The following is a 24268-nucleotide window of genomic DNA, read 5'->3' as shown; positions in this document are numbered from 1 at the left end:
TGTGAGTTAGAGTACACGAGGATCATTCGCTTGGATAAGACAAAAATTGCTCAATGGAGCTGAGGAGCATTGAGTCGTCAAAAAATTCCGCTGAAAAATCTCCCAAAAATAGTGATTGTGATTCAGAGAGGTCATTATGCATTACCATGTCTTGCGGCTCAGCCTCCTGAGACTCTTCGGATGTCGGTAATAGATCAAATAGTGCTGTAGGATCACATGGAAAGAAGGAGTCGGGTGTGACTTTTCGCCGTTTTGATTGTCTCTCAGAAGACTCACCGTCTCGAGTCAATGTTGATTCTGTCTCTTGAGGCTCTCTGGTTGCTTCTGGATGAACGTTACGTAGATCAGAGCATCCCTGGTCCTCTAGGCTGAGAACGGGGCTGGCAGTCGATGTGGGTGAAATGTCGCCCTGCCTCTGGGTTCCTGTCCCTTGACCATACCGGCCAAATGTGTGGTAGAAAAGATCGTACTTTGCAAGTTCACACTGTGTAAATCGCATATCTTCCTCGGTGAGATTTTGATATTTTTTGATTTCCGGCCATTTTATCTTGAGATTGCGTAGCATATTGAAGCCGCTCTCAACATTTGACCAGGCTTTATTGGTAAAGCTTGGGTTGCGGGCAAGACGCATACAATGCAAAAGAACATTAACACTTGCGTATATTGCACGGCTCTGTTGGATGACGAAATGACTGGCGGGAACGGTTGCGATAACTTGAGGTGTGAGTTTGATGCAACTGGATGCAGCCTCGGCACATCGAAGAAACGCTGCAGGCTCTGCAATATTCAATCGCTCAATGAATGTCCGGTACAGGAGTACAACTCCGATGTAATAGGATGAGATAGCAATTGTTTGCAGGGCGAGAGGACCAATTTGATGGTGAGGCTCTTTAATCTTGGGCAACACCTGCTTCCTGTAGTATCTCTCTAGCTCAGCATCATGCTTTTTCACATGCGACCGCAGCGTGTCTCTCAATTTGGCGGTTTGAGACGGGTTGGACTTGCGAATACGTCGCACCGATCTGTATATTCGACCCATTGTTACATGGAAGTCCGCAATTACAGAGAACCAAGGGTCTGTTTTGGCGTCGGTTGGGGGCTCGTGTTCGGTGTAGGATTCGATATCACTATCCGCATCATCAATAGCCAAAGGCTTCAAAAGCGCCGTGGATAGTGAACGATCCAAAATGTACAAGCACCACCAGAGCTTGCTATGTTCGTGCCACGTATCTGTAATCTCTTCCAAATCCAATCCCTGGTACAGTCGGATGGCATGACCCGCAGTGACCCATGCATCATTGACTCTGCCGCCTTCAGTGAGATAAAGACTGAGAAGTCCTTGGGAAATGACGATGTTCATGGGAAACCTGGCGCTCCCTCGATATGCTCTCGTAGCAAGGAAGGCTGCGTGGGAGTAAAGCAACTCTCCCAGGTCCACCTCTTTATATATTTCGAGCCCCTGTTGATCAAAAACAGCATGGTTTTTAGGGGTAACTGATGCAGCAACGGCGAGCAATGCATACAGTAAAGCAGAAAAATCACCATCATTTTCATGTCGGCCATCTGCGCGAACAGACAGCCAGTTTTCATATTGGGACCGCAGATTGCGGTGATGGACAATGGGGAAGATGGGATAGATTGAATGATAGAAGACATCAATCAACCTTTCAATGATGGGTTCTTCTAGCCGTGTGACATCGATTGCGGTAGATTCCGGAAGTATCGCAACCTCTCCATGCTGGGAGTCATGATTGTCGAAGATCGGTGCATCCGGTACATTGATACAATTCTCACGCGCTTGCGATTCTGACGCGGGGGTTGCTGCACTGAACGGTGCTAGGAACTCATCCGTCGGGTCGGATACAGCACTCTGTATCGGCTGAGAAGAGCCCTGGTAGCTAGCCGTAACATTTGAAGACTGTGCAGATAAATCGATAGAAACTCTGCTTTCTGCACTGAGTTGGCGCTGTTTCAACTCCTTCTCCATCTGAGCGAGTCGATTTTCAAGTTTCTTGACATATCTATAAAAGTCGTGTCACAGGATGAATCTCCCGACAAATGGGATGTACTTACTGTGGATCCACTAGCTTCATGTTGCTAAACTGCTCGAAGACGCACTCGGCTCCGTTCCGAGTGCAACTCTGACATGGATGCTCTCCGTCGCATTTGACCTTCTTGCGACGACATGCTTGACAGGCACGCCAGACTCTTTGTCGCTCGTACATGGCAGGGCTGACAGTGGCCAAATGAAGAGGTAACAAGATTGAATGGAGTTGGGAGGGCACCCCGCTTAGCGGGAATCGTTTCAACCCGGATAGTGGGACTTGTGGGGTAAATGCCCGGGAAGATTGCACATGAACAGATAAACGATAAACGCAGGAAAACCATGTTCAATCTGGACAAGTCGCTTTTTTCGACCCACATGTTATCTAACAGGTTTATAAGATAAGTCCCTGGTAGCCCCATGGCTTTTATAGGTTATCGAATAAAAGAGACTCCGAATTGTTTTGATGAGGGCTGGATTCGAACGTGGGACGTCACAGTACTTGGGATGTCACAGTAGCTGGACACTGTGAATAGCCTCATTTGCATCACCACTCGAAATGATCCACTACTATACCACACTACACATTCTGTTTGGGATAAAAGAGATTGGATATTAATTATTCAAGAAAAATCTGACCCAAGGGTAGCCCCTTTCTTGAGTTGCTGTCTCCCGGTTGATCGGCGTCCTCGTCCCATGGGCTTACCTCCGCACTCGACCACGGGACGCCGATTATGAATTCTTGGCCAGTCGATTACTTATGTAGAATTCCTTCTTTCTGCACTCTATATTTGACTTAATAGTGTCTTGAAGGGTACTTTGCAATCTCAATTAGATTGCGTTATTCAAATTAGCTAATTCCACAATCATATCAGCGATTAGGGGGTTCTCCTATCGGTAGCGTCTTCTAGAAACGCCACTTACTGCAAGATCAGGGATAATGAACCATGTCCCAGGATTACTGTACATATGCAAAGAACGAATAGTTATCATTAGTGCGCCGTTTATCTAACCAATGATCGTGTTCTAATATTTGGCAGCAAGAATATCAGAATAAGCGGCCCCAGCGCTGAGCAAAAGAAAGAAATACCAAATATTTGATATCAAATGACTTAATTAGATACTAGGAACATTTGAACATACAGTGGGCTCAAGTGTACGGAGTATAGAGCAAAGGGTTGACTATCAGCCACGGCAATCTCTTGGCCGGACATCATGATTCAAAATGTTTACTACGAGCTGCAGGTCATAAAAAGCAAAGCTCAATTTATTTGAGATTCTTTTCACCGGCATTCTAGTGTGATCTGTACCTTTTTTTTTCCCCTCTCTTTGTTCCTCTACTACGGAGTATATTACTGTAGCTGAGATGATCGTCACGCACACTATTTACTCTATACATGAAGCCATATCCTTACGCCGAGCTGGGATTCCAAACATAAGAAAGCCACAGAAGATATAAAAAAGAGTAAGCTTCTATTAAAGTCTTTGTCTACGTCACTTGAAACTCCCTAGTCTCACTTATCCGGGTTGATGGGACTCGCCACGCCCCTGCCCCATAGTTATCTCGGAGTTCGGACCACGGACTTGGGTGCACAGGTAAACCACTCCACAACCTCCACAAAGGATCGACTGCATGAACAGGCGAAATCTGAATTCTATTCCAAAAAGAAAGAAAATAATAGCGTGTTCAATTATCGATTCATACTCCTTACAAGTGTAAAATGTGCAAAATGTGCATATGTCAGCGAAGATCACCCGCTTATCTCGGCAGGACATGAAAATTCCCTAGATAAGCTCGTGACCCAAGATTGGTTCAATCCAACGACAGGAACTTGCCCCCTTCACGCGATCGAATCAATTTTTGGGTTTCGCCGCATGCCGTATGGAAGGACCCTCCTGAGGAACCGGAATACCGCCGATGCCACATGTGCGGACCATTCTCCGGGCTATTGACTGGCCCTGGAGCCTCCTTGCGGAGAAAGAGATAAGCATCTTGTCAGCCACTCAGCGTTAAGCTGCCCCAGCTCAGAGTTAACAACGATGACAAGGGGCGATGTGACTTCTTCTTGGTTCCCGATATTGTGGCTCAAACTCTATACCGTTCCATGGTGATGCGCCATTTTTATATCCCTAATCTCTCTCCCAAATGGATTATCATCTGCGATTGATTTCTTCCTGTAAGCCATGCCATCAGCATGGCTCAACATACGCATGAACCCACCTCACTCTGGTGGCCCGAGGAGCGAATCAAGTCGACGCTAGATACCAAGTACATCGTCAATCAGCTACAACCTCCGAATGTGCCGCGGCTGTTCGATCTCCCCAAATGGGGTGAGGGTCTAACCAGTGAGACATACATGGAATACATCCTTCTCAAGGCTGGTCGTCTATTTCTGATCCTGAACGAGATCGGAATTCCCGACCGCATTTTCGCCTTGGTTGACGAATCATGCGACGATGACGATCTGCCTATCGCCGAGCAGAATGTTGATCGCCTGGGCTTATCACCCGATGGCAACGATCCCTCCCTCGATACAAAGTTCTTCCACACTCAATGGCGCTTCTCTGTGCGTGGGATTGGAGAGGGCGAGCATGTTTCATATACCGGCAATGAAGGTGTTCCGGTGGAGGTATTGCGCACCAATGGCATTCACAATGAGCTGCAGGGCCGTGATGATTCGGTCGACAAGGTGGTTCTCGCTGGGTCTGTATGCCGAGTATTCATGCGAACACAAGTCCAAGTCGGCGGTGCACCACACTTCTTTTCTGCCGACGAAGTCCTAGCGGAAATCCGAGCTCTCCGAAAGCTCGCCCATGAGCATGTGATGTCAATATACGCCTCGTACTTTGTCGACGACAGCGTCAGTGTGCTCTTCACAGGCGCTGAAACAGATCGCACCCTACATAGCTTCCTCACTGATGAGCCGCCGGCTTTCAAGCGGCTTCCCAAGGAACAACGTCGTCAAACCCTAATTACCTGGCCACACTGCCTAGTGTCCGGATTATCCTGGCTGCATGCCCATGGTCACTTCCACGGTGCCATCCGACCCTCGAACGTCCTAGTCGATCCCAACTTCCAGATCTGTCTGGGCCAATTCCACGTCCTAGACTCACTACTCGCGCCACCCCGAGTTAATGACCTCGAAAGCTACCACTACGCCGCCCCAGAGCGCTGGGTTCGCACCGCAGCACCAGTCCACCAAGTCCAAGCCCCAAGCCGCACCATCCTTCCATCAGGAGGCCGCACAGGCCGAAGAAAGAAGACAACAAAGCTACCTCTATCAACCTTAGACGAATCCTCACCCGACATCGAACGCCCCTCTTCCGTCACCTCCGCCACGTCCGCCGCTTCAAAAGGCACAGTAATCCGAATCGGTCTCCCAGGCTCCCCATCCCGCTTCTCATTCGCCTTCTCATCCTCCTCCTCATCATCGGCCTCCTCAGCAGCATCCCTCCACGCACAAGAAAGCCCTAAGCTCGCCCGCCTCTGGAACAAAAGACCCAAAGGCCTAATCCCAACCCCCTCAATAACATCATCAACATCAAGCTCCTCCCACTCCTCCGGCGCCTCAATTCACTCCTCAACAACATCCTCGACCTCCAACACCTCCTTGACAAATTGGCAATCCATCCAAACCAACCCCGCAGCCTCAGACCTCTTCTCCCTCGCCGCAATAATCCTCGACATAATAACACATCTATGCAAACGCTCCCTCTCCTCCTTCGCCTCCCACCGCGCCGCCAGAAACCGCAGCGCAGGCCGCGGCGGCGGAATGGCCGATGCCTCCTTCCATCTACCCCGGAACTCAATCCAAGTCCAGTCCTGGGTCGCACTACTAGAAGGCGATGCACTAAAACGCTGCCGTCGAGATCGGGGAAGTGATCGCGTCTTCTGGGCTGTACCACGGATGCTTATTGTCTTACGGGCGATGCTTGCTCCGGAGCCGGATAAGAGACCGACGGCTAGACGGGTACAGAAGAGTCTTGCGGCTGCTATACGGGAGATCCCTGTCACTAAGGGCGTGGGTGGTGGAGATGCGGTTGAATTGCATTGTGGTTCTGTTGAGAAGGCGGAGAAGATGCAGAGGAAAGAGGAGGAACGAGCTGCGGAGTTTGTGAGGGAGGAGGAGAGGAGGATTAGGGAGAAGAAGTCTAAGATGTCTATTTTGGATTCTTCGTCTGTTTCGAACTCTGATTTTGATTTCGGGTTCGAGGGAAGTGATAGTGAGGTGCATGAGCGGTGTGAGGTTGAGACTGAGCCATCTTTGTTGGAGGTGGATGAGGATGATCTTGCATCGATGGTGGATTTGGATCGCATTTCTCCGCAGCTGGCGTTGCCGGATCTGGATGTTCATTTAACTGGCATTGAAAGGTTGACTATTCATGCATAGGAACTTGATCTTGGCTCAAGGCTTTGAAGAATGTTCAAGTTGTTTGGTGTACGAGTATGGGGAATGTTTGAATGTATAATCTACGGTACCCTATCTTAGAATTTCATAATGTCTATATTACTCCTCAATTTCCCCCGGGTGCCTAAATAACAACAATCAAACTGGATACCTGGGTATGATATAATCATATGTTTTGGGAACTTGTATGTTACGAGCGTAAACCAGTCCTTGAATTCTATGACTAATAATCGTGTATTGTGTACAAGTGAAGCAATAATGAGGCTCGTATGCGCACGGCCAGCTGACCAATATGTAACCTAATGGAGTAGGTCTATCCTACAACAATAATGCATATAGAAACAATACCCTCAGATCTCAAGGGTCTATTCAAAGCCAAAAGGCAAACAATCCCAAAACACCAGACAGGAGCAGGGAAGCAGTGAACAAGCGCTCGGTGGCAGGGTTACCGGCAATCATCACATTGCTAGCCGCACCGCTCTTGGTGGAAGTAGCGGTGGATCCTGAGGCAGAAGCGGTGTTCGTGCTATCAGAGCCAGTGGAGTCAGCCGATTTTGAGTCCTTGCTGTAGGTCTGGCCCAGAGTAGGAAGAGCGGAGCTCGGGTTCACGGCCCAACCACCAGATGTTGACGACGGGCACTCCATAGGGCTGATTGTGGAGGTGGACTTCTTGTAAGCAGAGAGAGAGACACCGGTCGGGTTCAGGGTTGCCCAGTGGGTCTTGAGATTCGTGAAATCAGGCGACACGGGAGTCGGGGTACCCTGGCGAGTGTATCCATCCTCAACGAGGGTGTTGGTGGCAGCGGCGTTGGAGACGGAAGCACCGTAGCTGATCAAACCGTAGTCATTGGTCTCCTCGATCCACTCGTAGATGATAGCACCAGACCAGGTACCGTCCATCTCGTCGCCGAGAATGGCGGCCTGGTCATCAAAGGTACGAGGAGCCGGGGTGTTGCAACCGGTCTCGGAGAAGAAGATGGGAATGGGGTAACCAGTGGCGTTCTTCTGCAGCTCTTCGTAACCGGATACAGAGTAACTCGACTCGCCACACCACTCGTAAGCATTCAGCGAATAAAAGTCCAGGCGTTCCGAGGAGTTCGAGCTGCATGCCATGTAATTCTGCAGCATGGGTCGGAGGGCAGAAATGTCAGCAGCGGAGTATCCAACTGGAATTTCACGGTATCCCTTCTTATCACGGTAGGCCTTGATATCGCGGGCGGCAGCCAAGACATAGGGGGCGGCGATGGAACCCTCAGCGGTGGTCAGAACCTCGTTTCCAACAAAGACACCAGCGGTGTTGTCGTATTGCTGGAACTCGTCCAGAACAGCAGAGAAGCGCTCATACTGGGTCTCATTCCAGTGGGGGCTAGTCTATAACGTAAACATCAATTAGCGTTGGGTGTACATGCATGGGGTCCAGACCAACTGACCTGATCAATCGCGGTGGTGAAAGTGTCAAGATCAACAAACAAGTAGATCCCGGCGTCGGCAAAGGCGGTCATGCAGCCTTCGTGGTCGGCACTGGCATCCACGTGGTACACTCGGATAGCATTGGCACCCAACTCGGACATGCGGACAATATCGCGCTTGCATTGGGCCTCATCGATAAGCGGATCGTCGGGAGTGAGCTGATAGGCGATACCTGAGACAAGATTAGTCCCTGCGAATTGAATTTGGAGTGATCCGAATCATGCCCTTGATGTAGTACTGAGTACCATTCTCGTAGAAGAACTTGGAACCAGTGGCGGAGATGGTGGGGATGGCGTTCACGGTCACAGCCTGCAAGCCGGCCAGCAGCAATGGGGCGAGTGCGAGCGAGGGAAACATGGTGTAAGATAGGCTATCGCTGAAGATGTAAGACAGTACCAATCACAATTGAACCCGAAATGAGATCTAAATTTAAAATCACACAAAGAACGACTTTCCCCTGGACAGCGAGAGAATCACAGGGATACAGAAAGAGCGAGCGACAGAGAGAAAGAGGAAGAGAGCAAGAAAGAGACAGGTAAGAAGCTGCGCAAAAGGAAGCAAAAGCAGGGAAATAAATTCCTGGAATTTTGAAATGCTTGGCAACCAAGATTACAGTGGCAGCTAGCGTGATAGCCCCGTGTTTGAGTACGTATACATAGAATATTTCAATGAGACTACTCCGTACTAGAACTAGATCACTAGATAGTTCTACTCTGTACTCCGTACAGAATATTGAATAGATGTAGCTGAATTACTACGATAGGAAATGATTTCTGTCAAGTCAATAATAGAGTCAAATATAATCCATTAATGTTCTCCACGCGGAGTCAACCGTTGAACACTAGCCCTAACCCCAATCTATGTACATCAATACTACGAATGGATGATTTCAAGCCCTTCTAGAGCTTGATAACGCCATCTCTGCGGGAAAAAGCGAAAATCCATTCAATGACGATCATTCACTCGTTCACCGTCGGAGCCTACCGAGTTCCACTTAGTCAAGAGTTTTGTACGTTAACATTGTATTAAGTACGGATACGGATACTCGTCAATAGCATAAATATCTGAAAACTTCTCTGATCGGAATGTGCTCCGTACACGTGGACATCTGGGACTCAAATAAAACCAAAACAAACATGTGTAAAATGGGAATGGAGACCCCTTTTCCTTCCCACTTCCCACTTCCCACTTCCCATGTCCCCCACCTTCTACGGTCGGGAACGATCTACCATTGGATTTTGGATTTTGGATTTTGGATTTTGTAACTTCAGTTATCGCGGTGTAGGTTAATCGGGCCAGATTTGGGCCGCCCTGCCGATCGGGGGTTGCAATGCATCTTAAACCCCAATTTCGATGGCTTGATGTCTTAGAAGTCCGAGCGCCTCCGTGTGCTGATGGGCTTGTTATCAGGGGGGGAAATTCGGGACGAGTATGGATTTCTGAGGGTGATAGACTCTATCTATAGTAATGGCTTGAGTGAGCTCAACCATGTTTGTGCGCCACTGGAGACATGGAAAGTCCAGACTCTGTTCCAAAACTCCATGCATCCACTCGTTCCGACCAAACCCGCCAATAGTAGACGCCACGACCAACTGTGTTCGTCAGCTAGTGGAGATTGATCCATTACGATCGACTCCTGCTACCCTGGGCTGGCACGGAAAGGTAAGACCAGAGTCCCTGCGCGATCTGCGACCGTCGTGCTCATCCCCATGACGTTTCCGCATAGGGGGCGTTATCCCCTATAATAAAGTCCCGCATCCGGCACTTTTTCATTATTTTGTCCTTTAAGATCGGCCCTCAATTTGTCCAACATCATCCTCTTTTTCTTATAAGCATAAAAAAAGAAACTCATGATTGAATCGATGGCGGCACGGTTCTTTAATCTAGCCGAATATTCAATTCATTATTACTTATAAGTGTCTGTCTTCGTTGATTGTGCCAGAGTCAAAACTTCCCCACAATTATGTCTTCCGAGACCCCTTGCCCATTCCGCGTCTCACTTCGTGACCAAATCGAGTTGGAGCGTAATGAAGCCTTTCGTGCTATGCGGGAGCAACTCCGCCGTCAGGATTGCGGCATGGAAAGTCCGACTTTCTGCTCTACCCACCGCCATGAATGCGACTCGACCGACCAGGAAGCCTTCCGCCTCCACCGCGATATTATTCACACCCTCCTCGTGCCTCTCTTCCTGATCAATCACCAAGCGGAACGAATCGCCGCCCGGGCTTTACCCAGCAGTAAAGGGGCTGAGCCCGAACGTGCCTTCCGCGGGGAAGCGCGCAGCGCCTTCGCATGGCTCCACTGCATTCTCATCGAGGAGCACGACTGGTACCTAACGGCGCGATGCCCTACCTGCATCGTCCTGCATGTCCTCCATTCCGAACCTACAATTCGATTCCTCACCGTGGCCGTTCAGCTTGCTGGATCCCGCTCCGGCTTTAATTGCTGGCTCACCGCACTCGAGACCGCTGTTCGCGAAGATCCCTTCTGGGGCGATGCCTTCTGGCCCGATATCGAAGACCGCGCTTCCCGTTTGACCGACGGTGTTCAGCAGCTTGTTCGTCAATGTCACGAGTTGCGAGCCAACCTTGACAGCCCTACCTTCGAGACGCCCTCGCTGGCGAAGACGTCTCCCGTGTATGAGCGGCCCGCCTGCACCATTGCCATCAAGGCCTCAAGCTTTGCCCGGAAACAGGTTAAGCTGAGCCGCGAGGAGCAGCGTTACCGGTCCTCACTTGTTTGGAACTCATGGAATTGTTCCCGGGAGATGCGCCAGCCACTTGGTGGGACATCAACCCAATCCCGGCAACGGTCGATGACATCGTGAAAAGCCCTGGAAGAGATGAGTTCGATATGGGAACCATCTAGATGTCAAGAATTTCCAGCCAAGTGTGAAATGGCGAATAAAGTTCCCGGCATTCCTTTTTTGGAAATCAAAAGGGGGGGAAAAGGGAAAACCGGCTTCCAACACATGGCCAACCCCGCACATCCCCCTTCCGGGCTCCCCTCAACGCGACCGAGCCAAATCCAATCTCGAGACGCAAGGCTCCGCAATGTTCTAGCTATATAGAAATGCGGACCAGAGAAGAGGGACTTCTTGCCTGGACGGCACGGCACATTTGCTGCAGGTCGCACAATGCAGACCGCCGTCCTACCACATTCGGTTCGCTACAGCGAATCATACTTTTAATGACACTCTACTGTTAATTATAATTTCTTTCAATTTCAGTATCACTAGATTCGTATGACACGTTGAAAGTCGCCAGTGGCAAGATCCCACTTTACCTGCGACCGAGTGGAGACTGGGGAAATCACCCTGGACTGTGAACCAGATCTGGTACTTTGGATGGTGGAAATTATCCATCAATTGAACCACTATCATTGCTCTAGAACATTAAAATGGGGTCACTTGATTTCTATGGAAATTCGATGTCCAGGTTAGATTAATCTTTATATCTTGAAGAATCCAGACTCTTTCCCCTTCCCAAGCCATAAAAGCTAGTATAAGATTCTCGATTTGGATTTTGGGGCCCAAAGCTCAAAGTGGCAAGCCCGATGATATCCGGAAACGGTGTGTACAGGTAAATGGTACATCGGGGCCAAGTTCTGGGCACACAAGACAGAAAGTTACTGATACTTGCCTAATCCGATCTTCATATTTGATTCCCATTAACCAGAAACAAGAAACAAGAGTGTTTTTTCTTTTTTTTTTTTTTTAATTTGAAATTTAATCTATTTATTCAACTTTACATCTGATACTATTCACTATGAAATTTCAATCAACTCGATGCAGAGAGAATGATCGCCCAAGCCCGCGTGGGGCAGAATAGCCAGTAATAGCCAGTAGATTTAGTGGACTCGTCTAGACTCTTGGGTTTTGAACATTTTTAGCATTCTCTTCCCCAATTCTGACTTAACAATGTTTGGGATTTTCCCCTCCCAATTTCTTTCCCCCCTCCCAAGGAGATGTACTAAAAGCTCCGTCAATTTCTATAGAATATTCGAGATCTAATGGAATGATTCATGCAATGTAAAAACTTCATCCAAATCAGGTTGAAATTAAAAAGTGTAAAAAAGGAAAAAAGGAAAAAAGGGAAAAAAAGAAAAAAACTGGATCCTATGACTCGAAGACTTGAATGGTCTAGACCTTCAAAGTCTGGGCCAACACTTCCTTTGCCTCCCGTACTGGGTACATCTGCTGCTCTTATGTTCACCATATTGGGCTTGAGTACCCGGTACAGCTTTTCTATTATCCACTCCCCTTACTCCTACCCTCCTTTTACTATAACACCTCTTGTCCTCCCTGACTACACCACATCACATCACACATCCCTTCCCCCTACTCCATGCTGTCCGCCCTCCGACCTCCCGACCGGACTACCTGGATGAATCAAGTCTGCAATGGACCTGGTTGGCCTTCAATTCCCAGCGATCTGACCATGCACTCCGTCAAGGACGACCACCGACCGCGATCACAACACTCCTTCGATTCTGTTTCTGCTAGCCCTTCCCCCGCCAAGCTTCGTCGACGAGCCTCTCAAGGATCTCTCCGCTCCAAACCATCAACCGTATCCCGCTTTCTCTCCAAGGGCAGCGTGGCCGTCAACTTCCCCTCTTGGGAACAACGCAACTCGGGATCGCCCCTTCGCATTGAGTCCCGAACCCGATCTGACTCTCGTCTTCGTCTGTCCACAACCGTATCTCGCGGGCCGAGACCATTAACAGCATCGTCGAATCAGTCTTCGCCCTGGAACTCTCCAAAATCGTTCCAGGGTGACTACCCCACCACTCTCCCTCCCACACCCCCAGAAGACGATAGCAACGTTGCGTGGAACCCGAAATCGGATATGCTGTTGTTTGATGGTCATTCTCACAACCCGGCGATGATGGATGATGGCCCAGGAATGAACACATCACCGACCAACGGTCCTTCAGATACACTGAGCAGCACATCTGACGGGTTGTCTCACGGATCGTCCAGCTCAGGCAGTCCCGGTCCTCACGATGAGATGGACTATCAACAGGATGTTGGCTCTTGGCTAGATCATGGAATCAATGTCACTGGTAAGACCCCCGAGTATACTTGTTTGCCGGTCAGTTGCTGATTTATCTAGTGTCATCATTGGCGACCTCAAACCCTCGAGCGGATGCTGTTAAGATCGTCTCGCAAACCCTTCCATACCCACGCACTACCAATCAGTCCATTCCCAGGTCGAGGAATGACAGCATCTTCTGCTCCATCGTCCAGGCTGTACACAACCACCTCCAGCCTGGCCAGTCACCCTATATCAATGTCACTCACGCCGTCCCCGAACAATTTAGCCTGTCGAACCTCCCTCATTCTCCTCCAAGCACCCCTCGCTCCCCCACCGCCGCTGAAGACTACTTCAACGCCACCGTCTTTTCCAGCGCCGCCGTGGTGGGTGCCTACCACGATTTCCGTGGCCCTCTCCAACGTCACCTTTCCCATACTCCCATGCCCGTTGTACCTCCCCACAGTGTTCACATCTCCGTTCTGGAGCGGTATCTCCCCCCACCCTCCGCCCAAGAATACCGCGATGTTTTCTGCCCAACCCGCCCATCCTTCCTCGTCGATCGCCTCAGCGAGCTATCTCCAAACGGCGGCTCTCTTCTCTTCGTATATCCGACCAAGAAAGGTGCATCTACCTTCAAGTCACAATACCTAGGCCCCATCCTAGACCCACTCCTGCGACAACTCGTCGTGGTTAATGGACTATCCGCGGACGTGGGCCGTTACTTGGGCAAAATGTCCACAGTCTCCCAGATGGATGACTTCGCCACTATGAAAGCAAACATCAACTCTCTCTGCGACGCCTTGAGCTCCCCATCCTCGCAATTTCAGATTGCCGACGCCGGCCGGTCCAGCGCCCACCTAGACCGAAATCTTTGGGTCGAGTGGTTCATCCACCAAGAAAAAGCGCGAATGAAGGAAGTTCTCAGCATGTACTGGCAAAACAGCCGCCGCCCACCGGTCAAGACCATGAATTCCGGAATGAGCGACGGCAAAGATGTCACCTCCGCCATGCTTCTTAGCGAGATCTTCGAAGGCATTCGCAAGCGGCCCTATGGCGAAGACAATGAACCTCGCGACGGAGTCGAGCTAGGTGTATTCGTGATTCGCCGAACCCACTAATAACCCTCGACTTGGCGAGTCACGACGACCCGAACTCTCCCACCCCTCTAAAATCCTCCTTTCTCTTCACATCTCTCTACCCCTTTCCCCCATACCACGTTTTAAAATCCTTTCCTGCAGCTCCTATTAAATGCAACAACACCATCGGTGTCCTGGAGTTGGTTCTTGGTCCTTTTTTCGGCCGTGTTTATTTATGCTTTGGCCGGACGGAAATGATTGTGAATACCCATGATGTTGGTTCTGGTTCTCATTGTTTGGCGAAGATTCTCATGACTTTTTTTTTCTCGTGACTAATAAATATGTAAGACAAGTTCATGAAGTCCAATATATGATTCAGAATTCATAATTGGGATCTCCCCTTTCTCTTCAAGTTCTGCTATCGACTAGCCTAGCTGCGATCCGAGCTCCGCATGGTCAGGCATCATCAGGCACCACTGCTTCACCGACTTCTGGATTCACTTGATTGGAAGATTTGAGGCGAGCCGGGATCCTCATCTGGTCTGAGCTGGTGAAACGGGTTTAGTGCACACATATGCAAGATGGATGGTTCTGGAATTTGAGTCGAGCTATTGGGTTAGTGTAGAATTCTCGGAAATCTACTTTACAAAGTATCCCTTCCATGGTTGAAAAGGGGTACCATATGCATTTTTGCCATATCCAGGGAATTCTACATGCTAATTTTCAGCCTTTCCCTGAGGTTGGTCCCGTTCCAATCACGGGGTTCTTTGTGGAATGACGGTCTAGCCTGAGAAACGTCAAACTACCCCTGCTTCCGGATTTGCATTACACATTACATCTTCAAGAGTTGTTTCTGTTTCTCTTCTTAACCCAAGTTGGAAAGGACCTAGCTGGACGACAGCCCTGCCTGATTGTCTCATCCGCTTGCTTGATTGCTATACATCCGGATTGCCCGCGAAGGGGTTGCTTGTTTTACTGATTACCCTTGCGAAGGTGAGCTATATCCTGCCCCTTTCCTTCTAGAACAATTTTATCTTCTTCCTCTCGTGACCATGGTCTTCTTCCAAGTGGAATCAGACTGCCTTAACACCTTACATATTCTGCATCACGCTTTTACATCTCCTTGAAAAGAACCATCGCTTGGCTTCCTTCACAAGTTCAAAATTCAACCATTTTCCAGAACATGACGAAACCGATAGTTTGTGCAGCATTTAACGCAAAGTATCCATTTCTCAGGACTTGAAGGCAGTCCTCGCAAAGATTTTTATCCCACTGCTCCCTCTCCTGCCACCGTGGATCCACTCGCACTTCGACTAAAGACCTACAGCAAAAGATGCAAGTGGACGTTCAGGATCTCATTGAAGCTTGACATGAGCTAGTTCTGCGGGAGGGGCACAGGTGCCCTTGAAAACTGCACTCAGAAAAATGGACTTCGATGATCGTAAACATCTTTAGCTGGTCATGGTATCACTGATCCGGTAGCTTGAGAACGCGTTCAACAAGGCCGCTCACAATCAAGCTCCTCTGCATCGGACGCCATCTCACTCTTTTTTCGGACCTGTTGATTTAAATGCATTTCAAGGTAAAGTTCTTTTTGCAGTTGAGTTCCTCATCAGCATGCCTACTAGATACCACTTTCGAGGTAATACCTAAGCTTGCATATGATGTCACTTTACGGTGTGATATTGTTACAAGTAACAAATCCACACAGACCATACATCAAGTGACCGAAGATGATATGCATCGTGGTTTCCCATTTTAGAGACCGATGTGGGTCAATTGTGACGATTCCAAGGATTTTACCTATCTTTTCTGACTTGAAGCTATTAATTATTTGGAACGCTGTGTTCTCCGTACACCGCCACAACTTGCAGGAGATAGATGCCACTATTCGCCATCTCGAGATTAAATATTGCTTACTTTGAAAGGATCTTCTACCACCTCGCCGTCGATCTATTCCCAGTTCGACTCTTTGCCCGATCTGGGCCGATCGGTCCACTTAGTTTGACGAGCTTTATCTGTAAATGTTTATGGTGCGCAGCTAGCACGGGGCTAGCTGTTGATGAAACCCTAGACCCTGCACATTGGTCTCTAATCCTATAAAGCCTACAACTTTGACCTGGAGATTTGCACTTTTCAACTACCCAAAAAACGACACCTGTATGTGTTCAATTGGAATGGGTTATCTCGACTGTCCTATCTAACATCAGACATCAGACCAGATTTTCAATCGCTTCTTATATTATACCCAACTTGTGGTACTCCAGAGATCGACAAGAAAACATGCGCCTTCCATATGTTCAAGACCCCCCTCCAACCAACACTCCAGACGAAGCCCGAATCCTCGCCAGCGTCAAAGCCCGACGCGGAGAAAACCCCCTCCTTCCTCTCGACTTAGCTCTCCTCCATTCATTCCCTATAGCAGAAGGATGGAATTCATTCTTCGGGGCAATTAGAGCCCAAACAAGTCTCTCGACTGTAGTCCGGGAGCTAGCGATCTGCCGCGTTGCTGTCGTTAACGGCGCACTATTTGAATGGGAACAGCATGCTCCATTGCTACAGAAGGGCGGAATGGAAGATGCAAAATTGGAGATTATTAAAGACTCGCAAGCGGATTTTTCATACGAGTGTTTTTCCTCGATTTTGAGCCCTGAGGAGAGGGTCGTGCTAAGGTACACGGATGCTATGACGAGGACGATCAAAGTACCTGATGAGGTGTTTGCAGAGTTGAAGAACTTTTTCAATCCACAGGAGGTTGTTGAGATTACGACGACCATTGCGGCTTATAATTGTGTTAGTCGAATTTTGGTTGCTTTGGATATCGGGGAGAGAAATCATGGGGCTGCCAGCTGGTTCAGATAGAGCAATGTTGCAATGTTGGTTTCAGTGATGACTTAATGAACATCTACTCAATTGCGTGAAAGTAGTAATTATTGTATCTGGCGTAACGACTTGGGAAGGAAATATCATGAAAGAAAAAGCATCAAGTATCGATCAAGTTTTGATGGTCAGCTTGCTTGCTTCATTGTGGTTTTCTTGGATTTTTTTTTTTTTTTTTTACGTAGGCAATATAGTAGATCACCGATGGCAAAGGATTTAGCAGACCCACGGCCTTCTGGAGATACCGATGTCTCAGAAATTCTTTTAGTAGTTCGATAGTGGATCTACAAACATTGAATCTGCAATGCAACCATATCCCCCACTTTTTAAGATTTTGGCCAAATGGCCGGTCAGAGAAAGAGGGAAAGGGTTGAAAGGTTGTCGAACAGTCAGCGAGATCAAGATCTTTGCATGCCACTTAGGTTGGACATCTTGGTGATCAGCTGTCAGGAATCTTGGAGATCGAAGAACATATATCATTACATCATACCTGAATGAGTACGCAGGTGCCCTTGCTTCCTGGGTACTGTCCATAGTTCGAAAATTCAAAAGTTGGTGAAGATCAGAATGTGAGCAGACTTACGTGGGCGATCGCCAAAGGTCTGAGAATCAAGGGTAAAAGCGCCACTAGAGTGGAGTTCTGGCATTTTATTTTTCTAATTTTTACTTTCTATTTTCTGAATTATCTTCATGATAACGAGTATACGGAGTAGACCGAATAGTCTGCCTGCTTTAATGCACTGCGTTGTCCTTTATCTTCCTCCAATCAAATACTGGCTTTAGTGCTTATCTGCGTTCACATTGGTAGTACTTTGGACAAGCAAGTGGGAAAACAACAAATCAAAGTACCCAGAGATCTACGCTTTTACTGCTAACTTCCAGCCCGTTTTGGAGATTCGCGCACCAGCAATGCACAGGGCTGCCGCCAGCATGACTGAAGCAGCGAAGATTTGAGCATACCTGTAGCTCCCCCCGTCATATTGAATCAAAGCCCCTGCTATGGGTGTTCCAGTCAACGCTGAAAAGCTGACGATGGTCATCATCATGCCCATTCGGGTCCCAACCTTGTTTGCATCGGTCGTTAAACACGGTACCAACGCCGAAAGCAGAGATTGAAGTCCTCCCGCGCAGAGACCATAGAAGACCACAAAGATGTACATGGTCTCAAGGGACTCGACACATTCCCATGAATAAATCGCGATACTGCCGAAAAGGGTGAACCCCGTCAAGACATTCAACAGTCCAAACTTAATGTCGGCGAGGAGACAGGGGAAGATGCGACCGACAATGCCACAGCCGTTGATGATCATTAGAAGATGCAGAGAATCCTCCCGAGATGCGGCGAGTTTGTCCTGTGCGAACCTGCCCGCGTAAAAGAAGGCGAATATAATTCCCCAATAAATGAGAAAGAAATTCAGGAGGCCTAATGTATATGGTAACTCTTTGAAAGTCGACCATTCCACCAGCGGGCCAGATTGACGAGGAGAGAATGCTGATCGAGCCCAGATGACAGATGGGATATAGGTGACCATCATGACAAACCCCATCACTCGCAAAGTCCACTCAAGCCCAATTGTATAGAGCAATCGACTCGCTATCGCTGGGTATATCAGCCCGCCGACGGCAGACCCTGACGAGGCAAGTCCAACAGCAAGTGTTTTCCATCGACTGAAATAGGATGACACAGCAGTGATCGCTGGCACGAAAATTAAGCCATGGCCCAGACCAGAGCAAACACCTTGTGCCAGGAAAAATTGCCAGTATTTGGTTGCGGCAGAGGCAGCGAACAGACCAAGCAATTGAAAGAAAATGCCCAGAAAGAGAGTCAGTCGATAGTATCCTGCATCTACTGTACGACCCGCAAAAACACCGATGGCAAACACAAGCAACATCTGTATACTTCCTATCCAGGATGTATCTGACTCGGACCAGTGGAACGTGTTTGTGTAGTATTGTTGAAAGATTCCAAAGCTGGTGATTACACCCCAGCTATTGAAGCAGGCAAAGTGGGCAAATAGAATATGGATCGCGTTAACCCATTCATTTGGTTTGCTGGAATCGTCTTTTTCTTCGTATGCCGAATGGTTAGACTCGTCGCTCGAGGGCAAAAGTTCATTGTGATTCATTGTGGAATAAAGGTGTTGAAATGGCGTTTCCGTCGGCGCAATGACTTGCTATTTAACCGTAAACGTAAGGATGAAATTCGTGAAAGTGAAAGTTCCCCTTTATAATCGACTTGCGCACATATGCCGTAGCCTTGGAAGTAGTCGAAATGCTCCTGAGTGGAGTCGCTAGTGAAATAGTTCGCATGCACCTTGCATCAACCCTTAACCTACAACTTGAACCATAATTCAATAGTAGCGAGTCTGAAAGCCACCTCCAAAAGAGAACATGATACTGATAAATCTACAGATGTCATATCCAAGTTTTGTTAACGAGGTCTGCTAGTATTGAAGAATGGTGCACCTGAACCTAGGGATTAGGTGGATTGTGATGATGCAGATCATGACGCAGCCACCCCCAAAAAGGGATTGAGGTATGCAGTATGTATATTCTTTTGATGGAGAGAAGATATAGGGAGATCAATACATGTGCTATGATATTGTATCTTAGTTAAGATCATAGTCATTCAGAGCTCTTTAATCTAAGGGTACCATACTACTCTAGATTGAGATCCCAAACAGCTGAGGGCGCACCCAAATTCAGTAAAGGAAAGAGGAATTTTTTATACGTAGGAGGGATATTTTGACCAGAATAATGTGATATTCTCTCTAAAAGTGGGACGGTGAGGAAAGGAGGAAGGAAGGGTAAGATCATGAGTCCTAAGTAGTTTCAATTAGGATAACAAGAAATGATAGTGATTGCTTAGAAAGTATGTCTGAAGCTCCAGGTTTATGACAGCAACTAGTGTTGACAAACGAGAAGAAACTAGGATTATTGATAACCATAGCTGGGGGATGATAACGGTTCCGTTATTCACAGACTACTGGAGCAACTAGCCTTGCCACCTGTTCTATCAGAATATAGAGAAGTATAAAGAAGTTCAGAAACAACGTTGGTTCCAACTGATAGAGTAAGCGTGAGCGAGTCTATGCTTCGGTGGGGAAAAACTTCAATCCGAAGCTAATCCTATTCGGGTGTCATAGTACAAACGTCGCCGGCTTGCCTCTCCACTCACTTTTTGCTAGACATATACGTTCTGCATACATCATTAAGCCTCTAGATTCCTTTTTCCAACAATCCACCTAGTCCTCATACTATCCGTTGTCATCCCCACAGAATTACTTTCAACAATTTCACATTTATCAACCCACCGAACCCATGGCCTACTCTCCACCCCCGTCCCCCGGGACCGGGCCCGCATACGGCAGTCTACTTTCACGAGGTCGTTCCACCAGTCCCTCCGGCGCAGCAGGTCCTATTTCAAAACGTGATAAACGACGCTCCGCTCTGCAGGAACGTCTTCATGATTTGACTGCTACTTTCAGCCAGAACCGCGACGGCCAATTTCGGCAGCAGTTGCACTCACTGCAATGCGATATGACTCTTATTAACAATGCCTCCCCTTACGACGACAGCCCACTTCCTGACTCCTCCGAGGACGTTGCGCGGCTTATCGAGGAGACTGTTGGTGGTGGCAAATTTGCCAAAGAGATGGCGAGCTTGTCCGGAACTTGGTATGCCAAATTCGTGCAGGAGGTGAACAATATCAAGGAAACGCGCGATTCGGAGGTCGCTCAGATTGTGGTACGTTTTGGACATTATAATTGCAGAAGTACTTAACAAATGACTGATCTTATCTGACTCTCTACTTAGGGCCGACACGAGAACAACCTTGAGCGACACCGTCGCGAATACGAATTCCGAGCCCATTTTGCCAAGGAGGAATTCAATCAATTGTCAGGAACATTGCGCGAGCGTCTTATGCAAAGCATCTCCAGCAAACGCGCCCGTCTGATGCGCGAAAAAGAACAACTCGATATTGCAGACACCAATGCGCTCCTCCTCCACCCCAACCAGTTCAGCATTACCAACCCCGCGAGCCCTGGCGGTATCCACAGCAACCGTAAGACCCGACACACTCGGCACCGTGTGGATATTGATGAATTGGGCAACGGAGTCGCTGCCGAGTTAAATAAGCGCAAGCGCAAAGCACCGGAGGAGGATGTCGGATCCCCCGTCCGGGACACTGGTGGCACGACTCCGGCTGAGCGCTCCAAGACCTACCTCGCCCAGCAGACTGCCCCGACATACTCCATTAATTCCCTGTTCACCGATAAGGAGCTCACTGCGCACGCAAACCAGGCGCACGCAGCTGCCCTCCACTTCTTCTCCACCTCCAAGCGCCCCGAGCAAGGCTCCGGTGCTATCACCAACGGGAACAACACCGATGTCGAAGATATGCCCGACGGAACCCCCGTTGATGACAACGGTACCCCCAGCGCTGCCGATATGGTCCGAACTGCTAGCCACAACTTCCACGTCACCCGATCGACCCGCACAACCGCTGCTCACAGCGCTCTTAGTGCTCTGGCGGATCTGGCCGATAAGCCTGCCACGCGCCCCACTTTGCCTTACCACGTCCTGTCCAACTACTCTGCTCGACCCAACGGCAATGCGCCCCCGCTGACCTCGCTTTTGACTGAGGAAGTTGATGATGATCTGCTTCGCTTGGACCGTCTCAACACCAAGCCATCGGGCTGGATTGACTCTTCTCTTATCGAAGTGGTTGCTTCTATGGCTCCCGCTCCGGATTCAATCGGTGCCATTCCGACCAACCCCGACCGCTTTTCTTCTAGCCACCCTGATTTCCCGACTAGTGTGGGTATGCAAGTACAGCCTGCACGACCTTGGCTCGGTCCTGAAATGTTCCAGTCGGTAGGCATGGAGCGGGAGCGCAGCAGCAAGCGTACCCGCAACCATTGATGCAACTTTTGAGGCGTTGTGTGCATAGGAATATCTTCGGTAATCTTCAACTTTGTTCTATCTTCTTTTCTGTTATGGTTGGCAGGCGTACTTTATGGGAGGCTGGCGTCCGGTTCATGAAATCATTTCAGACAGATTCATAATTTTCATCTATTCTCCATGGGAAATGTTCTTTCAATAGTCAATGACAAGCGCATGATAACTTAGATTCGATGTTCGGTCTCTTGCCTCATTTAACCTATATCGCCACTTGCTTAGCCAATAGTCACGTGTAAAATTAAAGATGAGGTGATCAAGCAAATACAGTAACCATGTCATCTGCATCTAATGTTGCCGTTTCTCCGCATTCTCGGCAAGATTACAAATTCAAATGACGCGATTCTACACTTTTGATCACTAATTCATATGTCACTCTGATTGAAAATTCAAAGGATTTTGAGGTATATATAGGTCTATATCATCCGTCTTTTATCGATTCATCTCCAACAGCACAGATCGTCTATTCAAATTCAGATTTACATATTTAATTCCCCGCATAGTCTATTCCACACTTTCAAACAATCATGTCTACAACAGAAACCACCACCACTAAAACCACCATAACTGATTCCTCCTACATCCCTCGTGGTCCAACGACCGCTTCCCTAACCTTCTACAAACCACCATCCGACAACTCGGCCCCCTTCAACTACGTTGGAGGACCACCAGCAGGTCAACCGCAATACAACTTCGGTGAAAACGAACAAAAAGTCCCTATATCCGATATCCGCGGATCAGAAAACAACTATACCCTTGACAAAGATTCCTTCCAAGCCCTCCAAAACATTTCCTCCGCAACAACGTACAAAACTTTCGACTCGGACACCCTGGTCCATCAAATCTACTACCCAGAAGTCGAAGCCCTCCTCCTAAATACGATCCCCGGCGCCCACAAAATCGTCCTATTCGACCACACAATCCGCCGCGGCACAGACTCCGCTGCCCGCAAACCAGTCACCCGCGTCCATGTCGATCAGACTCCACGCGCAGCAGCTGATCGGGTCCGTCTCCACATCTCTGATCCAGAGGAAGCCGAGACTCTCCTCAAAGGCCGGTACCGTATCGTGAATGTCTGGCGTCCGCTTAGTGACGAGCCGGTGCAGTCTTCTCCGTTAGCGTTTGCGTCTGCGGCGTCGGTGGATGAAAATGATCTTGTGCCTGTTCAACATCGGTATCCCGATCGGACGGGGGAGACTATGGGGGTTAAATATAATAGTGGACAGAGGTGGACTTATTGGTCTGGTATGACTGGTAGTGAGAGGTTGTTGCTGAAGTGTTCGGATTCGAAGGGGTTGAGGGATGGGGATGTTTCGCAGTGGGTGCCTCATACAGCGTTTTGGGATGAGAGGACACCCGTTGGGGCGAGGATTCGGGAGAGTATTGAAGTTCGCGCTTTGGTTTTTGGATAAATTGTATTGTCGCTCTAGTATGGCAGTAATTTAATACAAGGTCGTTGATCGTTGATCGTTGATTATTAAAAGTTTTAAAAAACCAAATTATCTCATTTAGGGCTAGATATCATCATGATGAACTATGACGGGAGTGAAGGCCGTAATCGCCATCACGAAATGTCAAAACTTCTCTTCTTGAAAGTCAATCCTAATCATAGCATCATATCAATTCCCTGCCCACATGTTCAAGCAAATATATCTCCGCTCTGTCCGTGTTCGCCATCCTCTTTGCAGGGCCGGCATCGACAACTACCGACTCAGCTTGTTCCACCAATCCGCCAGCGCCGCAACAGAATCCCAATTCCGAATCCTCCCATTAATCAAACGCGAACACGCCGAACTCCAATCCTCCAGCCACAAAATTCTCAACTCATTACACTCAGACGAGCAAACCAGATACCAAAACCGATTTACCTGGGAACTAGCCCGCCACACAATCGGCGAAGAACTACTCGTCTACCCAGCAATCGTCCAACGTGTGCACAACGGCCGGGAAATTGCAGATAAAAACCGTTTCGAACATCAGGAGATCAAAGAACAATTGAAGATGTTCCAAGGACTCTCGTGTAATGATCCACGATTCGCACCAACGCTGGAGGCACTGGTAGAGGATTTAGAGAAGCATATTCGCCGAAAGGAGGATGTAGATGTCGTACTTCTTGAGGAAGCGTTATCGAGGAAAGACAGTGAAGCGTTAGCGCGATCTTTAGATCGGATGAAGAAATTCTTGCCGTCGAGATCTCATCCGTTGGCGCCTAGCAAACCGCCCTTTGAGACGGCTGTGGGGTTGCTGACTGCGCCGGTGGATATAATCGCTGATTTGTTTCGGAAGTGGCCTCATGAGGATATGGGGAAGAGGAATGAGCATTTGGCTGCCACGAGGTAGAGATGTTACTGTTGCTGTTGCTGCTTTTACTCTATGTATGTGGCTTAAGAG

The 24268-nt window shown here is 48.5% G+C and overlaps 10 protein-coding genes across 10 annotated transcripts; 7 read left to right on the top strand and 3 right to left on the bottom strand.

Annotated features, from left to right (window-relative positions):
* Window positions 1-22: 22 nt before the first annotated feature.
* On the bottom strand, window positions 23-2225 carry N7520_007654 (Zn(II)2Cys6 transcription factor; the record flags this gene model as incomplete). The annotated part of the gene is made up of 2 exons (XM_057141588.1): window positions 23-2021; window positions 2074-2225. The coding sequence occupies 2 exons, from the start codon at window positions 2223-2225 to the stop codon at window positions 23-25; spliced, it is 2151 nt and encodes a 716-aa protein (XP_056995594.1).
* Window positions 2226-4239: 2014 nt separating this feature from the next.
* Window positions 4240-6435, top strand: N7520_007653 (protein kinase domain-containing protein; the record flags this gene model as incomplete). Its single annotated transcript, XM_057141587.1, has 1 exon — window positions 4240-6435. One exon carries the CDS (start codon window positions 4240-4242, stop codon window positions 6433-6435), a length of 2196 nt encoding a protein of 731 aa, XP_056995593.1.
* A 387-nt stretch (window positions 6436-6822) lies between these two features.
* gel6 (putative 1,3-beta-glucanosyltransferase) lies at window positions 6823-8280 on the bottom strand (the record flags this gene model as incomplete). Its single annotated transcript, XM_057141586.1, has 3 exons — window positions 6823-7824; window positions 7884-8095; window positions 8148-8280. The coding sequence occupies 3 exons, from the start codon at window positions 8278-8280 to the stop codon at window positions 6823-6825; spliced, it is 1347 nt and encodes a 448-aa protein (XP_056995592.1).
* Window positions 8281-9886: 1606 nt separating this feature from the next.
* Window positions 9887-10750, top strand: N7520_007651 (uncharacterized protein; the record flags this gene model as incomplete). Its single annotated transcript, XM_057141585.1, has 1 exon — window positions 9887-10750. The coding sequence occupies one exon, from the start codon at window positions 9887-9889 to the stop codon at window positions 10748-10750; it is 864 nt and encodes a 287-aa protein (XP_056995591.1).
* Window positions 10751-12269: 1519 nt separating this feature from the next.
* Window positions 12270-14077, top strand: N7520_007650 (uncharacterized protein; the record flags this gene model as incomplete). The annotated part of the gene is made up of 2 exons (XM_057141584.1): window positions 12270-12987; window positions 13038-14077. The coding sequence occupies 2 exons, from the start codon at window positions 12270-12272 to the stop codon at window positions 14075-14077; spliced, it is 1758 nt and encodes a 585-aa protein (XP_056995590.1).
* Window positions 14078-16318: 2241 nt separating this feature from the next.
* On the top strand, window positions 16319-16897 carry N7520_007649 (carboxymuconolactone decarboxylase family protein; the record flags this gene model as incomplete). The annotated part of the gene is made up of 1 exon (XM_057141583.1): window positions 16319-16897. The coding sequence occupies one exon, from the start codon at window positions 16319-16321 to the stop codon at window positions 16895-16897; it is 579 nt and encodes a 192-aa protein (XP_056995589.1).
* An 875-nt stretch (window positions 16898-17772) lies between these two features.
* N7520_007648 (uncharacterized protein) lies at window positions 17773-19041 on the bottom strand (the record flags this gene model as incomplete). Its single annotated transcript, XM_057141582.1, has 1 exon — window positions 17773-19041. The coding sequence occupies one exon, from the start codon at window positions 19039-19041 to the stop codon at window positions 17773-17775; it is 1269 nt and encodes a 422-aa protein (XP_056995588.1).
* A 1195-nt stretch (window positions 19042-20236) lies between these two features.
* On the top strand, window positions 20237-21841 carry N7520_007647 (Sds3 domain-containing protein; the record flags this gene model as incomplete). The annotated part of the gene is made up of 2 exons (XM_057141581.1): window positions 20237-20662; window positions 20732-21841. 2 exons carry the CDS (start codon window positions 20237-20239, stop codon window positions 21839-21841), a joined length of 1536 nt encoding a protein of 511 aa, XP_056995587.1.
* A 563-nt stretch (window positions 21842-22404) lies between these two features.
* Window positions 22405-23289, top strand: N7520_007646 (putative methyltransferase; the record flags this gene model as incomplete). Its single annotated transcript, XM_057141580.1, has 1 exon — window positions 22405-23289. The coding sequence occupies one exon, from the start codon at window positions 22405-22407 to the stop codon at window positions 23287-23289; it is 885 nt and encodes a 294-aa protein (XP_056995586.1).
* Window positions 23290-23512: 223 nt separating this feature from the next.
* N7520_007645 (HHE domain protein) lies at window positions 23513-24217 on the top strand (the record flags this gene model as incomplete). Its single annotated transcript, XM_057141579.1, has 1 exon — window positions 23513-24217. The coding sequence occupies one exon, from the start codon at window positions 23513-23515 to the stop codon at window positions 24215-24217; it is 705 nt and encodes a 234-aa protein (XP_056995585.1).
* Window positions 24218-24268: the final 51 nt, after the last annotated feature.

This window comes from Penicillium odoratum (assembly GCF_028828045.1).
Source record: "Penicillium odoratum strain IBT 22623 chromosome Unknown utg000005l_segment0_segment0, whole genome shotgun sequence".
Taxonomy (NCBI): domain Eukaryota; kingdom Fungi; phylum Ascomycota; class Eurotiomycetes; order Eurotiales; family Aspergillaceae; genus Penicillium; species Penicillium odoratum.
Note: the sequence above shows the minus strand (reverse complement) of the source record. Positions and strands in the feature narration are given on the sequence as shown.